The sequence below is a fragment of the Procambarus clarkii genome, chromosome 13, assembly GCF_040958095.1.
Source record: "Procambarus clarkii isolate CNS0578487 chromosome 13, FALCON_Pclarkii_2.0, whole genome shotgun sequence".
Classification (NCBI taxonomy): Eukaryota; Metazoa; Arthropoda; class Malacostraca; order Decapoda; family Cambaridae; genus Procambarus; species Procambarus clarkii.
In genome coordinates, this window is record NC_091162.1 from 25,354,878 (window position 1) to 25,376,508 (window position 21,631).

The 21,631-nt window shown below is 46.8% G+C and overlaps 1 protein-coding gene across 2 annotated transcripts in view; it reads right to left on the minus strand.

Annotated features, from left to right (window-relative positions):
- Nucleotides 1-21,631, minus strand: part of LOC123757268 (glycerophosphocholine phosphodiesterase GPCPD1) — a 182,842-nt gene that overhangs the window by 143,794 nt on the left and 17,417 nt on the right. For both annotated transcript variants that reach the window (XM_069323819.1, XM_045740805.2), the window contains exons 2-3: nt 4,577-4,728; nt 4,213-4,347 (exon numbers count right to left, since the gene is read on the minus strand). In XM_069323819.1, the coding sequence (XP_069179920.1) occupies nt 4,213-4,347; nt 4,577-4,636 (195 nt within the window). In that variant the 5' untranslated portion in view covers nt 4,637-4,728. The remainder of the gene's footprint in view (nt 1-4,212; nt 4,348-4,576; nt 4,729-21,631) is intronic.

The window sequence follows — 21,631 nt, forward strand, 5'->3', positions numbered from 1 at the left end:
CCCTCACAGAGACGCAGGAAGCACATGACAATTTCTCTCTCAGATTCGTAGATTCATTCGTACTCATTATCATAGCTCTATACTGTACTTGAATGATGACATTAACATTTGTGGAATAATATATAAAAAATGGAATAAACTTTCTTCCAATCTCTTAGAACTTGTTTAGAAAGATATTACCGAATGAGGCTACTGTTGGCGGGTCAACACTTAAGAAATTCAGTTGCCGCTGAGGTGATGTAACACTGAACACATTTATTTGGATTTATTACCCCACAGTATGTAAAGATTTATTACCCCACAGTATCACAGTATGCAAAGAGTTTTTTTTGGGTAGGTCTTCTGTTGTCAAATGTTAAAAATGTAAGGAACAATAGGGATAAGGATTTATCAAATATACAGAATTACATTACAGTATTGCATAATCTTCAGAGCAAGCTAGAAATGAACACTGACTCAGAAAACAGCAAGTCAGAGGTGGAGAATGAGTTTTAGGAAGTGCTAACCAGGGGAGGGAAAAAACAGAAGGCAATGAGGCAGTGATAGTGAAACTAGTAGAAATGATAAGAGACTGCAGAACAATGCTAAAGCAGTGGAGAATGAAGAAACTGGTGTTGACACCAGGAACGGACAAACTTGCCCAGCAGTTATTGGGGATGATGTCAAGAGAAGAGAGTAGTACATAGGAAAAGTAACTAGGGGGTAGCAGAATCAAAGCACATTGACCTAGAAATTGAAATATTCTAATGATAAGCAAGTAAAGGAATGGGAGAGAAGGTTAAGGAGCACACACAGAATTGTTAAAAATGGAATGAGGGAAAAGATCAATATGATGTTGGAAGTGGGTATGTAATGCAATCGGGCAAGGATGAAGGCACAGAACATATACATACTGGCAAGAGTTTGCTTAATCAATTGCCAATACTAAAAACCTTAAAGACATAAGGAGAGAAGTAAACAAAATCAGGGGTTGCAAGACCAAATTCATAGATCCATGAATGGTTGTAATGAGTTAGTAGACAAATGGGCTAGTGATGCTAGTATGCAGTCCTTATCCGAAAACACGAGAAACGCCATCAATTCAGGTGAAAATACTAAAAATTGAGTAACAATGTCCTTTAAATACAGGATCAGTAACATGTATCAATTACTTACAACGAGCTACTTGATGCTATAAAAAGTGGCAGCTCTACTGCTCTGGGAAATGAGGGTTATCTTGAGATGATTTCGGGGCTTAACGTCTCCGCAGCCCGGGCCTTTGACCAGGCCTCCTTTTTGTTACACACACCCTAGGAAGCTCTGGGAAATGAAGGAGTAACATACTGTATGACATTCTTAATTATTTAGCCAGTATGAAACCTAGTCTCTTACATTATTTGCTTAATGCTAGTTATAGGGAGAGAAATTACCAAGAAAATTGAAGGAGGCTGTTATCATTCCTATACCCAAGTCAAATGGAGGTTATAGGCCTGTATCCTTAACATCCTGCTTTTGTAAAATAATGGAAAGTATCTTGTTAAATAGGCTACCCTATCTTGTAGGAGATAACATGTCGAATAACCTCTGGTTTTATCAAGGGCAAAAGTACTGTGGTCTCAATGTGTTTGTCTAATATGGACGACAATTGTAGAGTATCAGTCGACCTGTAAGGTGCATTTGATAAAAGCCAACGGGAGGTAATTTTATATGAATTAGCTAATCTGGGAATACCAGGAAGACTGCCGTATTAGATACACAATTATCTACAAGGAAGAAACAATCAAGCGTATTATACCAAGAATGTGTGTCAGAGGAAAAGATGTTTCAATTAAGTACCTCCCAATGGGAAGTTTTAAGTCCCACTTTATTCAATGTATTAATGAACTGATTAGCATCAGATTAATCCCCCCCCCCACAGTGGTCACAACGATCATATATGCTGATGACATTCTTATAAGGAACTCCTGGTAACAAAATTCAAACCACTCTTAACATGCCGTGGAGCAGCTTGTCACAAGTTAGGCTTAGTTATAAATGCAGAAAAAATTAATATGAATGTAGGAAACGAAGAAATATAACACTACGGAAAGAAACTGAGCTGTATTCAGAAGTACAAGTATCTGGGCATGTGTGTTGGATTCATGAGAGAGTAAAAATGCTGAAATCAATCCTATCAGCCCTTGTGTAAAGGTCAACCATCTTGTAAAGGCACTAGCTTTTTCTGGTGAAGGTATTGGGGAACAGTACCTATCTTGCGGATGTTATACATAAGCACTGTCCGGTCCCTGATAGACTATGCAATGCCAGTTTTGTCTTACACAGGGCAAGGCAGAATGAAACAACTAAATCTAATACAAAACAAAGCTATGAGGATTATTCTTGGGTGTCAAATAGAGTGATTGAAATAATGAGAATAGAATTAAAGTTGCAGTGTGTGTGTGTATGATGATGAATCCGTGACACTAACACTAGAGTATCTATTCGCTTCATGAGGAGAGGAAGGCATAAGCTTTTTCAAAGCATTCAGATTTGCTCGAGCGAGACAAACATCCAGGAAACGGATACTCATGCTACACAACAGGATTGGCAAATGGTCTCGAGGAATTTCAATATACTGTATCCGACTGCTGCAACCTTCTCGACAGTGTAGCAGAGCTCTTCCCTGGAAGGTACGAAAGGAAGAAGTAGAAATTGTATCCCTCAAAATGAAAAAGACTGCATGATCCAAGACAACGACAGTGTTTGTATAGTAGCATGATATCTCTGTTACCAAGAGATTACATGTACATTGTGACGGGTTGGTTGTACCCTGAAAGGGGAATACACGGAGTATGGAACTGTGGACAGGAAAATTGAACTTCAACTTGGTAATTGTATTTCATCCATATAAACTGAACTGAAGGCCATTCTGGCTGGTTTGGAAGTAGTTGTTCAAACAAAAGAGATGGTTTTGTATATAAATAGCCGAGAAGTAACCGATTGATTAAATAGTTGAAATCCAATCTCCATGCCCATAGTGGAGGATTGTATGAAAAGGATAAAACTAAAAGGTCACAAAGTGAAATTCATGTGAACTCCATCTTGGAATACTGTAGTGCTCAACAAGGTGGCTGATGAGTTGATCCAATGCACCACAAGTTGGCACTAAATGTGTTTTAACCATAAAAATAAAAAGCAAAATACTGTACTGTTAATATTCTGGCACAAGTAGAAGTGGTGAGGAGAGGTATAATATAGAAGTCAAACCATGCAACACTACATGCATGCGAGTCAAAACACAAATTTCACTTACAGTAAAAGAAAAAAGGCTTAGTGTGACTCAGTACACATGCGGCTTGGCTTGAGTACAAATATTACTGGGAATATGGAACAGATGCTAATAACAATGAAACCAAGTGTAAACTATGTGGTATTTTAACGTTTCAACTATTACGTCTTGACTGCTTACTGATTAATGTACTGTATAGAGAAATAATAAAAAGGACTTCCTGAACAAATAGCCTGAGTGAGAAAGAACGAACAGACTGATGATATTCTAGGGAGATACAAGAATTTTGCAACAAGATCACAATCTTTTGTTGATTTTTCTGAATGTATTAACTGCCTCTCTATTGCTGCTTATGTCTATGTACTTAGTTATAAAAACATTTGGCATCCTACTGTGTGTGTACAGGAAGAATGTATACATTTATCAACCTGAATGTTCAGCAATATGTTGATTGTGATTGTGTGTATACAGTACTGTATATAAATGCGTTATGCTGTACAGGGTGAGAATAGCTTGAGCTACATCATCCCTGTGTGTATTTATACTCAAACTTATTTAAATTTCAATGACCTAATATTTTTATTAATACAGTACTCATACTTGAGCTTCAAAGATCTTAACTGTGCATTTGCTTACCCTAGCATTTTTTCACGACACGCCACTGCAGTATGGTACATGTCATCTATCATAGAGCACAATGATCTATTTTGGAGAGAAAACAAAATGTATATAACCTAAAACTGGATACACCGGAAGTGTGTAGAAACAAACAATTCCATTCAAACAAACAATTCCACCTGAATGAGGATCAGCTGTTCAGCATTATATTACCGATGCAAAATTAAACAAATCCCAGTAAAAATGTGGCCCATGGTAAAGCCACACTGCAATGTTCTCAAAACATTCAAAGTATTTGTAACTGTAAATAGCATCAAAAGTGGTTGCAAATACTGTACTGAACTTACCCCTAGAAATGGTATTTGAACTGAAGCTGACCACACATTATCAGCACTGGCTACAACAGGGTCTTCTTGGTAGAGTGGGATCACCCGTTGAGAGTCCCACGTACCAAGGGATTCACAGTTCCCCACCACACACACCTGAATGAAAATGATTCAAATGTCTGAATTAATTGAGCATTCTATTGAGCATGCCTGGGGTACACTAACTTAAGGAACAATCAACTAATCTAATTTTGTATTTACACTGTAATAATGTTCAAAGATACAAAATACCTGAAGCACCCGTACTTTCCCAGCCTTGCTCTTTATAGTAACCAAGCACCTAACATCAAACAAGAGCACAATGTTAGAGTTAGATATTACAGACCTGCTCCTCGGCTGCAACCTGGCATGACACGCGAAACGTCCATAATCGACTTTCAATCATTTTGACGCTGTAGCAGTTACGGGAGAATCAGTAGGTAAAGTTTGCAAATATCAGAATGCAAAACTAAAACCACAGGTCTATTATTTAAACATCTGAAAAAAGAAATGACATTCAGAATACAGTATAACAAAATATCAAGCAAGATGTGGTTCAATTGCATGAATTTATCAGAGGAATACCCTAGTATACGAGTCATTATACAGTGGTTTAATAACAGTACTGAATAGGCCTACATGGAATGCAAAGTGAAGAAAAGGTTCAAGGAGTTTGTATGCAATCTGGAGAGGCTGTAGAGAGGGGTGTAGTGAGTAAGGAGTGGTTGGAAGCGAACACTGATAGGAGAGGAAGGTGTAATGAACCCTTGGGGGGGGGATACTGAACCCTGGAGGGGGCTGGGTTTATTAACCTCGCGTCACCTGGGAAGGGGGGGGGATTGTCACTGGGGGGATTGTCACTGGGGGGATTGTCACTGGGGGGGGGATTGTCACTGGGGGGGGATGTCACTGGGGGGGGGGGAATGTCACAGGGGGGGGGAATGTAACAGGGGGGGGGGGGGGGAATGTCACAGGGGGGGGAATGTCACAGGGGGGGGAATGTCACAGGGGGGGGGAATGTCACAGGGGGGGGGAATGTCACAGGGGGGGGGGGAATGTCACAGGGGAGGGGAATGTCACTGGGGGGGGAATGTCACTGGGGGGGGGAATGTCACTGGGGGGGGGAATGTCACTGGGGGGGGGAATGTCACTGGGGGGGGGAATGTCACTGGGGAGGGGGGGATGTCACTCGGGGGGGGGGGATGTCACTCGGGGGGGGGGGGGGGGGAATGTCACTCGAGGGGGGGAATGTCACTCGGGGGGGGGGGAATGTCACTCGGGGGGGGGGGAATGTCACTCGGGGGGGGGGGGGGGAATGTCACTCGGGGGGGGGGGGGGAATGTCACTCGGGGGGGGTGGAATGTCACTCGGGGGGGGGGGAATGTCACTCGGGGGGGGGGGGAATGTCACTCGGGGGGGGGAATGTCACTCGGGGGGGGGGGGGGGGAATGTCACTGGGGGGGGGAATGTCACTGGGGGGGGGAATGTCACTGGGGGGGAATGTCACTGGGGGGGGAATGTCACTGGGGGGGGGAATGTCACTGGGGGGGGGGAATGTCACTGGGGGGGAATGTCACTGGGGGGGAATGTCACTGGGGGGGGAATGTCACTGGGGGGGGGGAATGTCACTGGGGGGGGGGAATGTCACTGGGGGGGGGGGAATGTCACTGGGGGGGGGGAATGTCACTGGGGGGGGGAATGTCACTGGGGGGGGGAATGTCACTGGGGGGGGGAATGTCACTGGGGGGGGAATGTCACTGGGGGGGGGGGGAATGTCACTGGGGGGGGGGAATGTCACTGGGGGGGGGAATGTCACTGGGGGGGGAATGTCACTGGGGGGGGGGGGAATGTCACTGGGGGGGGAATGTCACTGGGGGGGGAATGTCACTGGGGGGGGAATGTCACTGGGGGGGGAATGTCACTGGGGGGGGGGAATGTCACTCGGGGGGGGGGGGAATGTCACTCGGGGGGGGGGGATGTCACTCGGGGGGGGGGATGTCACTCGGGGGGTGGGGGGATGTCACTCGGGGGGGGGGGGGGGGGGAATGTCACTCGGGGGGGGGGGGGAATGTCACTCGGGGGGGGAATGTCACTCGGGGGGGGGAATGTCACTCGGGGGGGGGAATGTCACTCGGGGGGGGGGAATGTCACTCGGGGGGGGGGGAATGTCACTCGGGGGGGGGGGGAATGTCACTCGGGGGGGGGGGGGAATGTCACTCGGGGGGGGGGGAATGTCACTCGGGGGGGGGGGAATGTCACTCGGGGGGGGGGGGAATGTCACTGGGGGGGGGGGGGAATGTCACTGGGGGGGGGGAAGGTCACTGGGGGGGGGGGGGAAGGTCACTGGGGGGGGGGAAGGTCACTGGGGGGGGGGAAGGTCACTGGGGGGGGGAAGGTCACTGGGGGGGGGGGAAGGTCACTGGGGGGAAGGTCACTGGGGGGAAGGTCACTGGGGGGGGAAGGTCACTGGGGGGGAAGGTCACTGGGGGGGAAGGTCACTGGGGGGGAAGGTCACTGGGGGGGGAAGGTCACTGGGGGGGAAGGTCACTGGGGGGGGAAGGTCACTGGGGGGGGAAGGTCACTGGGGGGGGAAGGTCACTGGGGGGGGGAAGGTCACGGGGGGGAAGGTCACTGGGGGGGGGAAGGTCACTGGGGGGGAAGGTCACTGGGGGGGGAAGGTCACTGGGGGGGAAGGTCACTGGGGGGGGGAAGGTCACTGGGGGGGAAGGTCACTGGGGGGGGGAATGTCACTGGGGGGGGGGGAATGTCACTGGGGGGGGGGAATGTCACTGGGGGGGGGAATGTCACTGGGGGGGGGGAATGTCACTGGGGGGGGAATGTCACTGGGGGGGATGTCACTGGGGGGGGGGAATGTCACTGGGGGGGGATGTCACTGGGGGGGGATGTCACTGGGGGGGGATGTCACTGGGGGGGGATGTCACTGGGGGGGATGTCACTGGGGGGGATGTCACTGGGGGGGGAATGTCACTGGGGGGGGAATGTCACTGGGGGGGAATGTCACTGGGGGGGGGGGATGTCACGGGGGGGGGGGAATGTCACTGGGGGGGAATGTCACTGGGGGGAATGTCACTGGGGGGGGAATGTCATGGGGAAGGTCACTGGGGGGGGGGTGGAATTGTCACCGGGGGGGGGGGGATTGTCACTGGGGGAAGGTGCAATTGTCACCGGGTGGGGGGTGGAATTGTCACCAAGGGGGGTTTATCCCGTCACGTGTACCCAGACGCAGTTGGGTTGTTTATCCCGTCACTTGTACCCAGACGCAGTTGGGCTGTTTATCCCGTCACTTGTACCCAGACGCAGTTGGGTTGTTTATCCCGTCACTTGTACCCAGACGCAGTTGGGTTGTTTATCCCGTCACTTGTACCCAGACGCAGTTGGGTTGTTTATCCCGCCACGTGTACCCAGACGCAGTTGGGTTGTTTATCCCGTCACTTGTACCCAGACGCAGTTGGGTTGTTTATCCCGTCACTTGTACCCAGACGCAGTTGGGTTGTTTATCCCGTCACTTGTACCCAGACGCAGCTGGGTTGTTTATCCCGTCACTTGTACCCAGACGCAGTTGGGTTGTTTATCCCGTCACTTGTACCCAGACGCAGTTGGGTTGTTTATCCCGTCACGTGTACCCAGACGCAGCTGGGTTGTTTATCCCGCCACGTGTACCCAGACGCAGCTGGGTTGTTTATCCCGTCACTTGTACCCAGACGCAGTTGGGTTGTTTATCCCGTCACTTGTACCCAGACGCAGCTGGGTTGTTTATCCCGTCACTTGTACCCAGACGCAGTTGGGTTGTTTATCCCGTCACTTGTACCCAGACGCAGCTGGGTTGTTTATCCCGTCACTTGTACCCAGACGCAGCTGGGTTGTTTATCCCGCCACGTGTACCCAGACGCAGTTGAGACTGACTTGTCTCAAGTGAACAAACACCACCACCACCACCATTTACTAACCGTTTAACTTGCGTAATCTTGAAGGTGCAAAGTGTGAGAATATTTTAAGATCTATATATTTGACAAATATTCTCCAAACCCGAACAATTTGGGATTTATTGCACTAATTTGTAATGTCTCGAGTAGCAGTGGTGAAGCCGGTGTCCGCCTCGTACCAAGGATAAAAAAGCCACGGCTTTGCATGCTCAGCTGACTCAGAGAGCGTAGAGTAGCATGAAAATGTTGGCGCGGCCGGTCAAGGTTAGTGTACTACTGCCACCAGACAACCTTCAAGTTCAGCCACCACGGGCCCGTAACTCATCTCTCCACACACACACACACACACACACACACACACACACACACACACACACACACACACACACACACACACCACACACACACACACACCATCCTCTCTCATACTGCAATGCCATATGCTACTAAAGTTCAAGTTCAAGTATGTTTATTGAGATAAGCAAGAAATACATCTCAACTGCTGCTAAACACACAGACCGAGGCGGAAATAAATGGACACTCGTTTCTTTCACCCTGATGTTCCCTGTTCACCTAGCAGTGAATAGGTACCCGGATGTTAAACACTTGGTAAGGGCTGCTTTCTAGGGATGGACTCGCCTAGTTGTGCTTGCGGGTGTTGAGCCTCGGCTCTCTGGTCCCGCCTCTCAACTGTCAATCAACAGGTGTACAGATTCCTGAGCCTACTGGGCTCTATCATATCTACATTTGAAACTGTGTATGGAGTCAGCCTCCACCACATTACTTCCTAATGCATTCCACTCCGATTCTAAAATGTGCGCGCGCGCGTTTTAGAGATAAATATATGTAGTAGATATATTATAAACAAACATGGTTAGAAAGGCGGGGTCCAAGAGCTAATACCTGGATTCTGCAGACACAAACAGTAAATACATACAGTTTACAATATATCCCGTGAGCAATATGCTGAACCTCAAGAATGAACCTTCAACAGCAAAATACGTCAATACTACCGCAATGCGGACCAAGCAGAGGCTGCCAGCTGCCTGCACCTTTGGTAATGTCACTCACTGCTCCGCCTACTTCACTATTCACACCCAAATGTACACGGTTGTCATCAATGTTTTTATTAACTTTCCATTGTGTTCCAGTCGAGCGTTAGCTCTCAGGTCCTGTCTTCCAAAAGTCACCCGACACGTGTAACTGTACCGGAATCCTCCTGGGTTCCGATATATTTATTTATAAAGCAATTTATGAAGACAACTTTCAGGACCTCTCGTAACGGCTCATTCCACTCCACTTCCCTGACACTAAAGTAATATTCCATGTAACATTCCCGAGGCCGATTTGGGCAAGTTTCCTGGTGTATAGTTGTTCTTATTCTGTCCATGTTTAATACTGGCTGTCCACCTCCATTTATACCTGAACATTTCTAACGTCGTGATCATGTCCGCCCACCTCCCCCACGACACACACGCGCACAGCCCCTCCCCCCCCACACACCCACCACCCCCCCCCCCACACACCCACCACCCCCCCCCCCCCCCCACACACACACACACGCACGCACGCAGACACTTCTTTACTTCCCCACTGGTAATCTCAAACTCTTCTAGTTCCTGGTTAACTATTCCCTCTCTTATCTCTGGAATCTCTCCTTGCTCTAAGATGAAGACCTCCTGGAATTTCTTATTCAGTTCCTCACACACTTCCTTGTTGTTTGTAGTGAATCCTTCTGCCACTATCCTTATATTCATTACATGTTCCTTTACTGTTGTTTTTCTCCTGATGTGGCTGTGCAGCAATTTAGGTTGAGTCTTTGCCTTGCTTGCGATGTCATTTTCCTATTGTCTTTCTGTCTCTCTTCTCATCCTGACATTCATTCCTGGCACTCTGGTATCTTTCTCTGCTCTCAAGTGTCCTGTTATTCCTATAGTTTCTCTATGCCCTTTTACTTTGCTGCTTAGCTAGCCTACATCTCTGATTAAACCATGGGTTTCTCATCTTCATTTCATTGTTTTCCTGTGTGTGTGTGTGTGTGTGTGTGTGTGTGTGTGTGTGTGTGTGTGTGTGTGTGTGTGTGTGTGTGTGTGTGTGTGCGCTCACTTAATTGTGCTTGCGGGGGTTGAGCTTTGGCTCTTTGGTCCCGCCTCTCAACTGTCAATCAACTGGTGTACAGATTCCTGAGCCTACTGGGCTCTATCATATCTACATTTGAAACTGTGTATGGAGTCAGCCTCCACCACATCGCTTCCTAGTGCATTCCATTTATTAACTACTCTGACACTGAAAAAATTCTTTCTAACGTCTCTGTGGCTCATCTGGGTACTAAGTTTCCACCTGTGTCCCCTTGTTCGTGTCCCACCCGTGCTGAAGAGTTTGTCTTTGTCCACCCTGTCAATTCACCTGAGAATTTTGTAGGTGGTTATGATGTCTCCCCTTACTCTTCTGTTTTCCAGGGATGTGAGGTTCAGCTCCTTTAGCCTTTCCTCGTAGCCCAATCCTCTCAGTTCCGGGACGAGCCTGGTGGCATACCGCTGAATCTTCTCTAACTTTGTCTTGTGTTTAACTAGGTATGGACTCCAGGCTGGAGCTGCATACTCCAGGATTGGTCTTACATAAGTGGTATACAGGGTTCTGAAAGATTCCTTACACAAGTTTCTGAAGGCAGTTCTTATGTTGGCCAGTCTAGCATATGCCGCTGATGATATTCTTTTGATGTGGGCCTCTGGGGACAGGTTCGGTGTGATATCAACCCCCAGATCCTTCTCTCTATTTGACTCTTGCAGGATTTCCCCTCCCAGATGATACCTTGTGTTCAGCCTCCTGCTCCCTTCGCCTAATTTCATCACCTTACACTTTCCCGAGTTGAACTTAGCAGCCATTTTCTAGACCATTCCTCCAGTTTATCCAGGTCTTCCTGTAGTCTCTGTCTATCTTCATCCGTCTTGATTCTTCTCATAATTTTTGCATCATCAGCAAACATCGAGAGGAATGAGTCTATACCCTCTGGAAGATCGTTCACATATATTAGAAACAGGATGGGTCCAAGTACTGAGCCCTGTGGGACTCCGCTGGTGACATCTCGCCACTCTGATGTCTCCCCCCTCACCGTTACTCGCTGTTTCCTGTTGCTTAAGTACTCCCTTATCCACTGGAGCACCTTCCCTTTTACTCCTGCCTGTTGCTCCAACTTTTTTAACAGCCTTTTATGGGGTACTGTGTCAAAGGCTTTTGGCAATCCAGGAAAATGCAGTCGGCCCACCCTTCTCTTTCCTGCCTAATTTTCGTTGCCTGGTCATAAAATTCTATTAAACCTGTGAGGCACGATTTACCATCTCTGAACTCATGTTGGTGGTGCGTTACAAAGTTATTTCCCTCCAGATGCTCTACAATCCTTTTCCTCACAATCTTCTCCATCACCTTGCATGGTATACAAGTTAAGGAAACTGGCCTGTAATTCAGTGCCTCTTGCCTGTCACCCTTTTTGTATATTGGGACCACGTTAGCCGTCTTCCAATTTTCTGGTAAGTCTCCTGTTTCCAGTGATCTGTTATACACCATAGAGAGTGGCACACTTAGTGCTTCTGCACCTTCCTTTAGTATCCATGGTGAGATTCTATCAGGCCCAACAGCCTTTGGCACATCCAGCTCCAGCAGACACCTTTTGACCTCATCACTGGTGAGGTCAAATTCCTCCAAGGTTGCTTGGTTTGCCTCATTTCGTGCAGGGGCTTCTCCTTGTTCTATTGTGAAGACCTCCTGGAATCTCTTGTTGAGTTCTTCACACACCTTGTCATTCTCTGTGTATCTGTTCTCCCCTTTCCGCAGCTTCATCACTTGTTCCTTCACTGCTGTTTTCCTCCTGATGTGGCTGTGGAGCAGCTTTGGTTGGGTCTTGGCTTTACTCGCGATGTCATTTTCAAACTGTCTCTCTGCTTCCCTCCTCACTCTGATGTACTCATTTCTGGCCCTCTGGTATCTCTCCCTGCTCTCTGGTGTTCTGTTATTTCTGTAGTTTCTCCATGTTCTTTTACTCAGTTGTTTCGCTACCTTACATTCCTGGTTGAACCATGGGTTTTTCTGTTTTTCGTTTTTCTCCTTTTGGACGGGGATAAACCTGTCTGCAGCTTCCTGGCACTTTTGGGTAACAAAATCCATCATGACCTGCACATTCTTGTCTCTAAGTTCTGCTTCCCATGGTATTCCCCTGAGGAAGTTCCTCATCTCGTCATATTTTCCTCTTCGGTAATTCAGTCTTTTCCCCTCCACTCCCATCCTTGGATAGGTTATCCCTACCTCCACCAAGTACTCAAAGGTCAGTACACTGTGGTCACTCATTCCTATGGGGACTTCAACTTTGACTTCCCTTATTTCTGACTCATTCAGGGTGAATATCAAGTCGAGTCTGTGTGTGTGTGTGTGTGTGTGTGTGTGTGTGTGTGTGTGTGTGTGTGTGTGTGTGTGTGTGTGTGTGTGTGTGTGTGTGTGTGTGTGTGTGTGAGTGAGAGAGAGAGAGAGAGAGAGAGAAAGCTGCATGAGCGTGCAAGCCATATATCACTAAGAACTCTTTGACCCGGCCAGGATTCGAACCCATGACGTCCATGATCACCCCTAAACGTACACAGTACCGTGACCACCGCACATGTTAGACTCAGTGCGACCCGTGCATGCGCCAGAATTTGATGAAACACTGTACCCAAATGGATCCATGAGTGTCGTCGGGGGTTGGTCAGTCAGGGAGCTTAGTTAATAAGCGCCAAGACTGACCAATCCTTATAGACGATCATTGGTGCGGTGGTCACGGTACTGTGTACGTTTAGGGGTGATCATGGACGGCATGGGTTCGAATCCTGGCCGGGTCAAAGAGTTCTTAGTGATAATAAATATATAAATATTATAAAAAAAAAATATATATATATATATATATATATACACACATACACACACACACACACACACACACACACACACACACACACACACACACACACACACACACACACACACACACACCGTGTTTATGGGCTTCGTAGCCTGGTGGATAGCGTGCAGGTCTCGTAATTCTGTGGCGCGGGTTCGATTCCCGCACGAGGCAGAAACAAATGGGCAAAGTTTTTCACCCTGAATGCCCGTTACCTAGCAGTAGACAGGTACCTGGGAGTTAGTCAGCTGCCACGGGCTGCTTCCTGGGGTGTGTGTGGTGTGAGAAAAAAAAAGTAGTTTAGTAAACAGTTGATTGACAGTTGAGAGGCGGGCCGGAAGAGCAAAGCTCAACCCCCGCAAACACAACTAGGTGAATACACACACATTATATTTGAACACGTTGTACTGAACGGGTTGAGAATATCTTGAGCTACTTCATCCCTTTGTGTGTATTAATACCCCAATAAACTTCATTCAATTTAACAGCCCCTTACCCACCTCCACCCCACGCACGCACGCACAGCAACACAAATAAGCAGCAACTGAAGAATCCATCGTTCAACCGGGAATGTTAGGTAGCGAAGCAACAAAGTACAAGAACATGGAGATATAACATGGAGAACTACAGATATAACAGAACACCTGAGAGCAGGGAGAGATACCAGAGGGCCAGGAATGAGTACCTCAGAGTGAGGTGAGAAGCAGAGTATGTTTATTTTAGTTTACAACGCGAGTAAAGCAGAGACCCAACCAAAACTGCTCCACAGTCACATCTGGAGGAAAATAGCAGTGAAAGAACAAATGATGAAACTGAGAAAGGGGGAGAACAGATGCACATAATGACAAAATGGTGTATGAAGAACTCAACAAGACATTCAATTTGTTCTTCCTGACAACCCATATTAACACCCCTGCCCCCCCCCCCCAATGCATAATATGGGCAGGTTCCACCTTGATGATTCGTTTGTTTATCATGGTTTATCTCCACTACACACCGTGCTGGTGTAGGAGAGCCAGCAGGTTATCTCCACTACACACCACACTGGTGTAGGAGGAGAGCCAGCAGGTTATCTCCACTACACACCGTGCTGGTGTAGGAGGAGAGCCAGCAGGTTATCTCCACTACACACCACACTGGTGTAGGAGGAGAGCCAGCAGGTTATCTCCACTACACACCGTGCTGGTGTAGGAGGAGAGCCAGCAGGTTATCTCCACTACACACCGTGCTGGTGTAGGAGGAGAGCCAGCAGGTTATCTCCACTACACACCACGCTGGTGTAGGAGGAGAGCCAGCAGGTTATCTCCACTACACACCGTGCTGGTGTAGGAGGAGAGCCAGCAGGTTATCTCCACTACACACCACACTGGTGTAGGAGGAGAGCCAGCAGGTTATCTCCACTACACACCGTGCTGGTGTAGGAGGAGAGCCAGCAGGTTATCTCCACTACACACCACGCTGGTGTAGGAGGAGAGCCAGCAGGTTATCTCCACTACACACCGTGCTGGTGTAGGAGAGCCAGCAGGTTATCTCCACTACACACCACACTGGTGTAGGAGGAGAGCCAGCAGGTTATCTCCACTACACACCGTGCTGGTGTAGGAGGAGAGCCAGCAGGTTATCTCCACTACACACCACACTGGTGTAGGAGGAGAGCCAGCAGGTTATCTCCACTACACACCGTGCTGGTGTAGGAGGAGAGCCAGCAGGTTATCTCCACTACACACCGTGCTGGTGTAGGAGGAGAGCCAGCAGGTTATCTCCACTACACACCACGCTGGTGTAGGAGGAGAGCCAGCAGGTTATCTCCACTACACACCGTGCTGGTGTAGGAGGAGAGCCAGCAGGTTATCTCCACTACACACCACACTGGTGTAGGAGGAGAGCCAGCAGGTTATCTCCACTACACACCGTGCTGGTGTAGGAGGAGAGCCAGCAGGTTATCTCCACTACACACCACGCTGGTGTAGGAGGAGAGCCAGCAGGTTATCTCCACTACACACCGTGCTGGTGTAGGAGGAGAGCCAGCAGGTTATCTCCACTACACACCACACTGGTGTAGGAGGAGAGCCAGCAGGTTATCTCCACTACACACCGTGCTGGTGTAGGAGGAGAGCCAGCAGGTTATCTCCACTACACACCACACTGGTGTAGGAGGAGAGCCAGCAGGTTATCTCCACTACACACCACGCTGGTGTAGGAGGAGAGCCAGCAGGTTATCTCCACTACACACCGTGCTGGTGTAGGAGGAGAGCCAGCAGGTTATCTCCACTACACACCACACTGGTGTAGGAGGAGAGCCAGCAGGTTATCTCCACTACACACCGTGCTGGTGTAGGAGGAGAGCCAGCAGGTTATCTCCACTACACACCACACTGGTGTAGGAGGAGAGCCAGCAGGTTATCTCCACTACACACCGTGCTGGTGTAGGAGGAGAGCCAGCAGGTTATCTCCACTACACACCACACTGGTGTAGGAGGAGAGCCAGCAGGTTATCTCCACTACACACCACGCTGGTGTAGGAGGAGAGCCAGCAGGTTATCTCCACTACACACCGTGCTGGTGTAGGAGGAGAGCCAGCAGGTTATCTCCGCTACACACCGTGCTGGTGTAGGAGGAGAGCCAGCAGGTTATCTCCACTACACACCACGCTGGTGTAGGAGGAGAGCCAGCAGGTTGTGTTGTTGCTCACTAACTTCCTTGTGTGTTGCGTGTGTTAGTGTGGGTCTGTGCTGGCACTGTTCATTAGTGCTCTCTACCACTGTGTTTGTTACGTAGTCCATCCGTGTCTCCACATACCTGGACTATCTGTACTTTTCCTCTACATTTCTCTACAATTTCTGAGTATGTAGTAACGAAGTACTTTCTATCCTCTCCAGAGGAAATATTTTTCAACAAATTTGTCATTTTAAGAAAGAGGCAGTTATCATCGCAAATTCAGTACAACAAGGTATTGACTATTCCTTTTTTTCCTTAAAGTATCTGGTAGTTTGGTACAATTAATCGCGGGAGTGTATTACACAATTGATAATTATTTATATAACTTGGATACACTACATTTTTGGTTGCATTTCGTACAAGGCGGCGGCTGTGGCCATTGTCGTTTGTTTCAACACAACTGTAGAGATATTATTGTTAATATTAGTGTCGTGATGGCCTTTGTTTAATGTTCAAGAGCTTAATGTTCTAGTCTAAAACTTTAAGGATGATATCCTCCGCACAGTAAAAGCTTGGTTGCTGGGTTGGCAGCACCCGACTATACTTGCTGCTTGCTGACAGCACCTTAACTGTGGTCACTGACTTCCTGCTTCCCGACTCCCACACTCCCTGCATGATGGGGGTTCTGGGAGTTGTTCTACTCTGCACTTGTTCTTGACTTGTGAGAATTTGGTCCACTAGGTTGTTGCTTGGAGCGGCCCGCAGGCCCACATACCCACCACAGCCCGGTTGGTCCGGCACTCCTTGAAGAAAACTTATCTAGTTTTCTCTTGATGTCCACGGTTGTTCCGGCAATATTTCTGATGCTCGCTGGTAGGACGTTGAACAACCGTAGACCTCTGATGTTTATACAGTGTTCTCTGATTGTGCCTATGGCACCTCTGCTCTTCACTGGTTCTATTCTGCATTTTCTTTCATATCGTTCACTCAAGCATGTTGTTATTTTACTGTGTAGACTTGGGACCTGGCCCTCCAGTATTTTCCACGGGTATATTTGATATCTCTCTCGTCTCCTTTCTAGTGAGTACATTTGGAGAGCTTTGAGACGATCCCAATAATTCAGGTGTTTTATTGCGTCTATGTGTGCCATGTATGTTCTCTGTATTCCCTCTATTTCAGCAATCTCTCCTGCTTTAAAGGGGGGTAGTGAGTACTGCGCAGTACTCAAGACGGGACAGCACAAGTGATTTGTATAATACAACCATTGTGACGATATCCCTGGATGTGAAAGTTCTCGTAATCTATCCTAAAAATTTTCTGACGCAATATTTGCTTGGTTATGCTCCCTAAACGTTAGGTCGTCATTCAAAATTATTCCCAAATCCATGACATGCTGTTTTCCTACTATGGGCACATTTGATTGTATTTTGTACCCTGTATTAAGTGTAAGGTCCTCATTTTTACCGTATCTGAGTACCTGGAATTTATCACTTAAATATTGTTATTTTCTGTTGCCCAGTCGAAAACTTTATTAATATATTTTTTAAGCTTTTTTTATGTCTTCAGCAGAGGCAATTTTCATGCTGATTTTTGTGTCATCTGCCAAGGATGATACGAAGCTGTGACTTGTATTTTTGTCTATATCTGATATGAGAATAAGGAAAAGCAGCGGTGCAAGGACTGTACCCTGAGGTACAGAGCTTTTAACTGCGCTTGGACTATTTATATGGTTGACTGTTACTCTGTGTTCTGTTTGACAGAAAACCGAGTATCCAGCGTCCTACTTTACCAGTTATTCCCATTGACTTCATTCTGTGTGCTTTCACTCCATGGTCACATATATCAAATGCCTTTGCGAAATCCGTGCATACCACATCTGCATTCTGTTTTTCTTCTAATGCCTCGGTGATTTTGTCATAATGGTCAAGTAGCTGTGAGAGGCATGATCTTCCTGCTCTAAATCCATGTTGGCTGGATTGTGGAGGTCATTGGTTTCCATGAAACTAGTGACCTGACTCTTGATCACTCTCTCAAATACTTTTATTATGTGGGACGTTAGTGCAACTGGTCTATAATTCTTTGCCAATGCTTTGCTACCACCCTTGTGTAGAGGGGCAATGTCTGCTGCTTTAATTAAGCGCATCTGGTATCTCCCCCGTGTCCAAGCTTTTCCTCCACACTATACTGAGTGCCTGTGCAACTATTTGCATTTCTTTATAAATATTAAATTCCATGAATCTGGGGCCCGGAGCTGAGTGCATGGGCATTTTTCAATTTCTCTTTCAAAATCTGTCACGCTCGTGTTGATATCAGTTATACTTACAGGGGTTTGGATATCACGCATAAAGACATTGTCCGGATCTTCCAATTTCATGTTGTTTATCCGAGTGCTAAACATGTCCTCATACTGCTTTTTCAGGATTTCACTAATTTATTTCTCAACCTCCGTGTTTGAACCTTCACTCGTACGAATAAGTTCAATACTGGCAGCGGGTTTTACTTTTGATTTTGCATGTGAAGAAATATTTTGGATTTTTCTTTATTTCCTGATTTGCTTTCTGTTCTAACTGCCTTTCTTCAATCTCCCTGTTTAAACTATTCCTTCTTTGTAGGGAAAGTCGTGTCTACTTAAGCATTTCAGTTATTTTTTCTTCTTCTTTTATAGTGTCGTCTGTGTTCTCTTTCTACGTTGGATCTCTTTCTGGCTTTCCTCAAAGGAACATGTTTCAGACAGACATGATATGCTTCCGAAGTCAGTTTTTCTATTCCTTCTGTAGGACTTGTATTAAAAACAATCCATAGGAAACTGTTCTACGTTCCCTGTTTATCGTCTCCCAGTCTATCCTTTTATTAAAATTGAATTTACTGAATAACGCCTCTCGCTTGATCATTGTTTTAGGTCTATTCTGAGTATTGATAGTAGTGTGCTCTTCAATGAGCTTGTGATCTGAATGTGGTATCTGACATCGTATTGTTCCTAATTATGCCTTCATTATTTTTTAAAGACCAGATCTAGAATATTTTCGTTTCTCGTCGGCTCTGATATCTGCTGGTTGAGTGAGAATTTGTCACAATCTAAACAGTTCTCTACTCTGTGGTTGGTTATGTCCCGATAGATTTCCTGGTATGATGATAATGTATGCTATTCTCCATCTTACATTTGGCAAGATGAAGTCACCAAGATAATATCAGGTATCGGGTTCGCCAAATTATAAAGGCAGTTCTCTATTTTGGTTATCTGTTCTGCGAATTCCTGAGCCGTTGCATCTGGTGCATCTCCCACCACGTGCTTCTCTACTATTACTTTCAAAAAAACACTATTTGTCGGAAAATCCGACACCATTTAATAATATCATACAGGCAGATAATATTGCTGTGTTGTATAAACAAGTTAACCCATAGAAAATGTAACTTGTAGTGGAATTTCCGTCTATAGAAAACGGGATATCAGTACCACATACTATTATAAATTCACCACCTATTATGGTGGGAATTATTCTTAAATACATTAGTCTTTGGACTTTACCGTCATAAAAACATCTCATATAAATTAACTTAATTATCAGAATTAAAATAGGGTATATGTGACCCTTCTATCACTTACTGTCATCTGGACAATGTAGGCCAGTAGCGTCAGTGAGGAGGAAGGGGTCAGCCATTGTTATTGTTAGACCACAGAGGCGCACGGGAGCAAATGCGGCTCCTGTTAATTTTACTTGGACGAAGTGTTATGGAAGCCAAAGGTGTACCATTATCAACACGCTGTCAACAAATACAAGTTAAGTGTTCTGCCGAAACCCATTTATCTATCATTTATGGCCATTAATGTCATTAGATAGGGTTAACCGGTTAGAATACGAAATCGCCTCATACAAAAGGTAATTAAGCCTAGGTCTTTATGGTTCCTTGTACAGTGTTTTCTCTGATATAGCTGTCATATATTAGGATTCTGGCTTTACAGCTAGCGCCCTTTTGACAGGTCAAGACGAGGAAGCATGCTTTGTGCATCAGTTACCAGGGTGATGGAAGCTACCTCACACGAGGGAAAATGTGGTGTCTACATCCTGGTTATACCTGATGGACTAAGGCCTGCTGTACAATAAGATAAGGAACCTCTTCAATGTTTAACAATATATGTAGTTTAATATTGTAGTTTGATTGGCTGCATATATATATAAATTCAATATAAACCCCCCTAATGTGTAGAGGATCGATTTGTGAGATTATTGCAGAAATACAGTCCACTTATCATCACACAAATTGCTATCGAAGTATATAAATTAACGCAAATATAAATTCTATATAAATTCATATAAAATAAATATATATAAATCTCACAGGTCGGTTCCCACACTATTTATGGTTTGTTCCTTTAGCTTCTGCTTTCAGTGCGATTGACAGACATTCACTTTTGTGCACTTTTTCACTGCGGTGTTTAACCCTCACAAGTTGGAAGAAAACCCTAATGCACGCACGCATGCGGACACAGGCCAGGTAGAGCGGCGTCCCGTGCACTAAGGCCACACACATAGTGAGCAGACAGTAAAGAACAGAGGGGCGGGCACAGGCAGGACCATTATAGTAGCAGACAGTAAAGAACAGAGGGGCGGGCACAGGCAGGACCATTATAGTAGCAGACAGTAAAGAACAGAGGGGCGGGCACAGGCAGGACCATTATAGTAGCAGACAGTAAAGAACAGAGGGGCGGGCACAGGCAGGACCATTATAGTAGCAGACAGTAAAGAACAGAGGGGGCGGGCACACGCAGGACCATTATAGTAGCAGACAGTAAAGAACAGAGGGGCGGGCACAGGCAGGACCATTATAGTAGCAGACAGTAAAGAACAGAGGGGGCGGGCACACGCAGGACCATTATAGTAGCAGACAGTAAAGAACAGAGGGGGCGGGCACAGGCAGGACCATTATAGTAGCAGACAGTAAAGAACAGAGGGGCGGGCACACGCAGGACCATTATAGTAGCAGACAGTAAAGAACAGAGGGGGCGGGCACAGGCAGGACCATTATAGTAGCAGACAGTAAAGAACAGAGGGGCGGGCACACGCAGGACCATTATAGTAGCAGACAGTAAAGAACAGAGGGGCGGGCACACGCAGGACCATTATAGTAGCAGACAGTAAAGAACAGAGGGGGCGGGCACACGCAGGACCATTATAGTAGCAGACAGTAAAGAACAGAGGGGCGGGCACACGCAGGACCATTATAGTAGCAGACAGTAAAGAACAGAGGGGCGGGCACACGCAGGACCATTATAGTAGCAGACAGTAAAGAACAGAGGGGCGGGCACACGCAGGACCATTATAGTAGCAGACAGTAAAGAACAGAGGGGCGGGCACACGCAGGACCATTATAGTAGCAGACAGTAAAGAACAGAGGGGCGGGCACACGCAGGACCATTATAGTAGCAGACAGTAAAGAACAGAGGGGCGGGCACACGCAGGACCATTATAGTAGCAGACAGTAAAGAACAGAGGGGCGGGCACAGGCAGGACCATTATAGTAGCAGACAGTAAAGAACAGAGGGGCGGGCACACGCAGGACCATTATAGTAGCAGACAGTAAAGAACAGAGGGGCGGGCACACGCAGGACCATTATAGTAGCAGACAGTAAAGAACAGAGGGGCGGGCACAGGCAGGACCATTATAGTAGCAGACAGTAAAGAACAGAGGGGCGGGCACACGCAGGACCATTATAGTAGCAGACAGTAAAGAACAGAGGGGCGGGCACACGCAGGACCATTATAGTAGCAGACAGTAAAGAACAGAGGGGCGGGCACAGGCAGGACCATTATAGTAGCAGACAGTAAAGAACAGAGGGGCGGGCACACGCAGGACCATTATAGTAGCAGACAGTAAA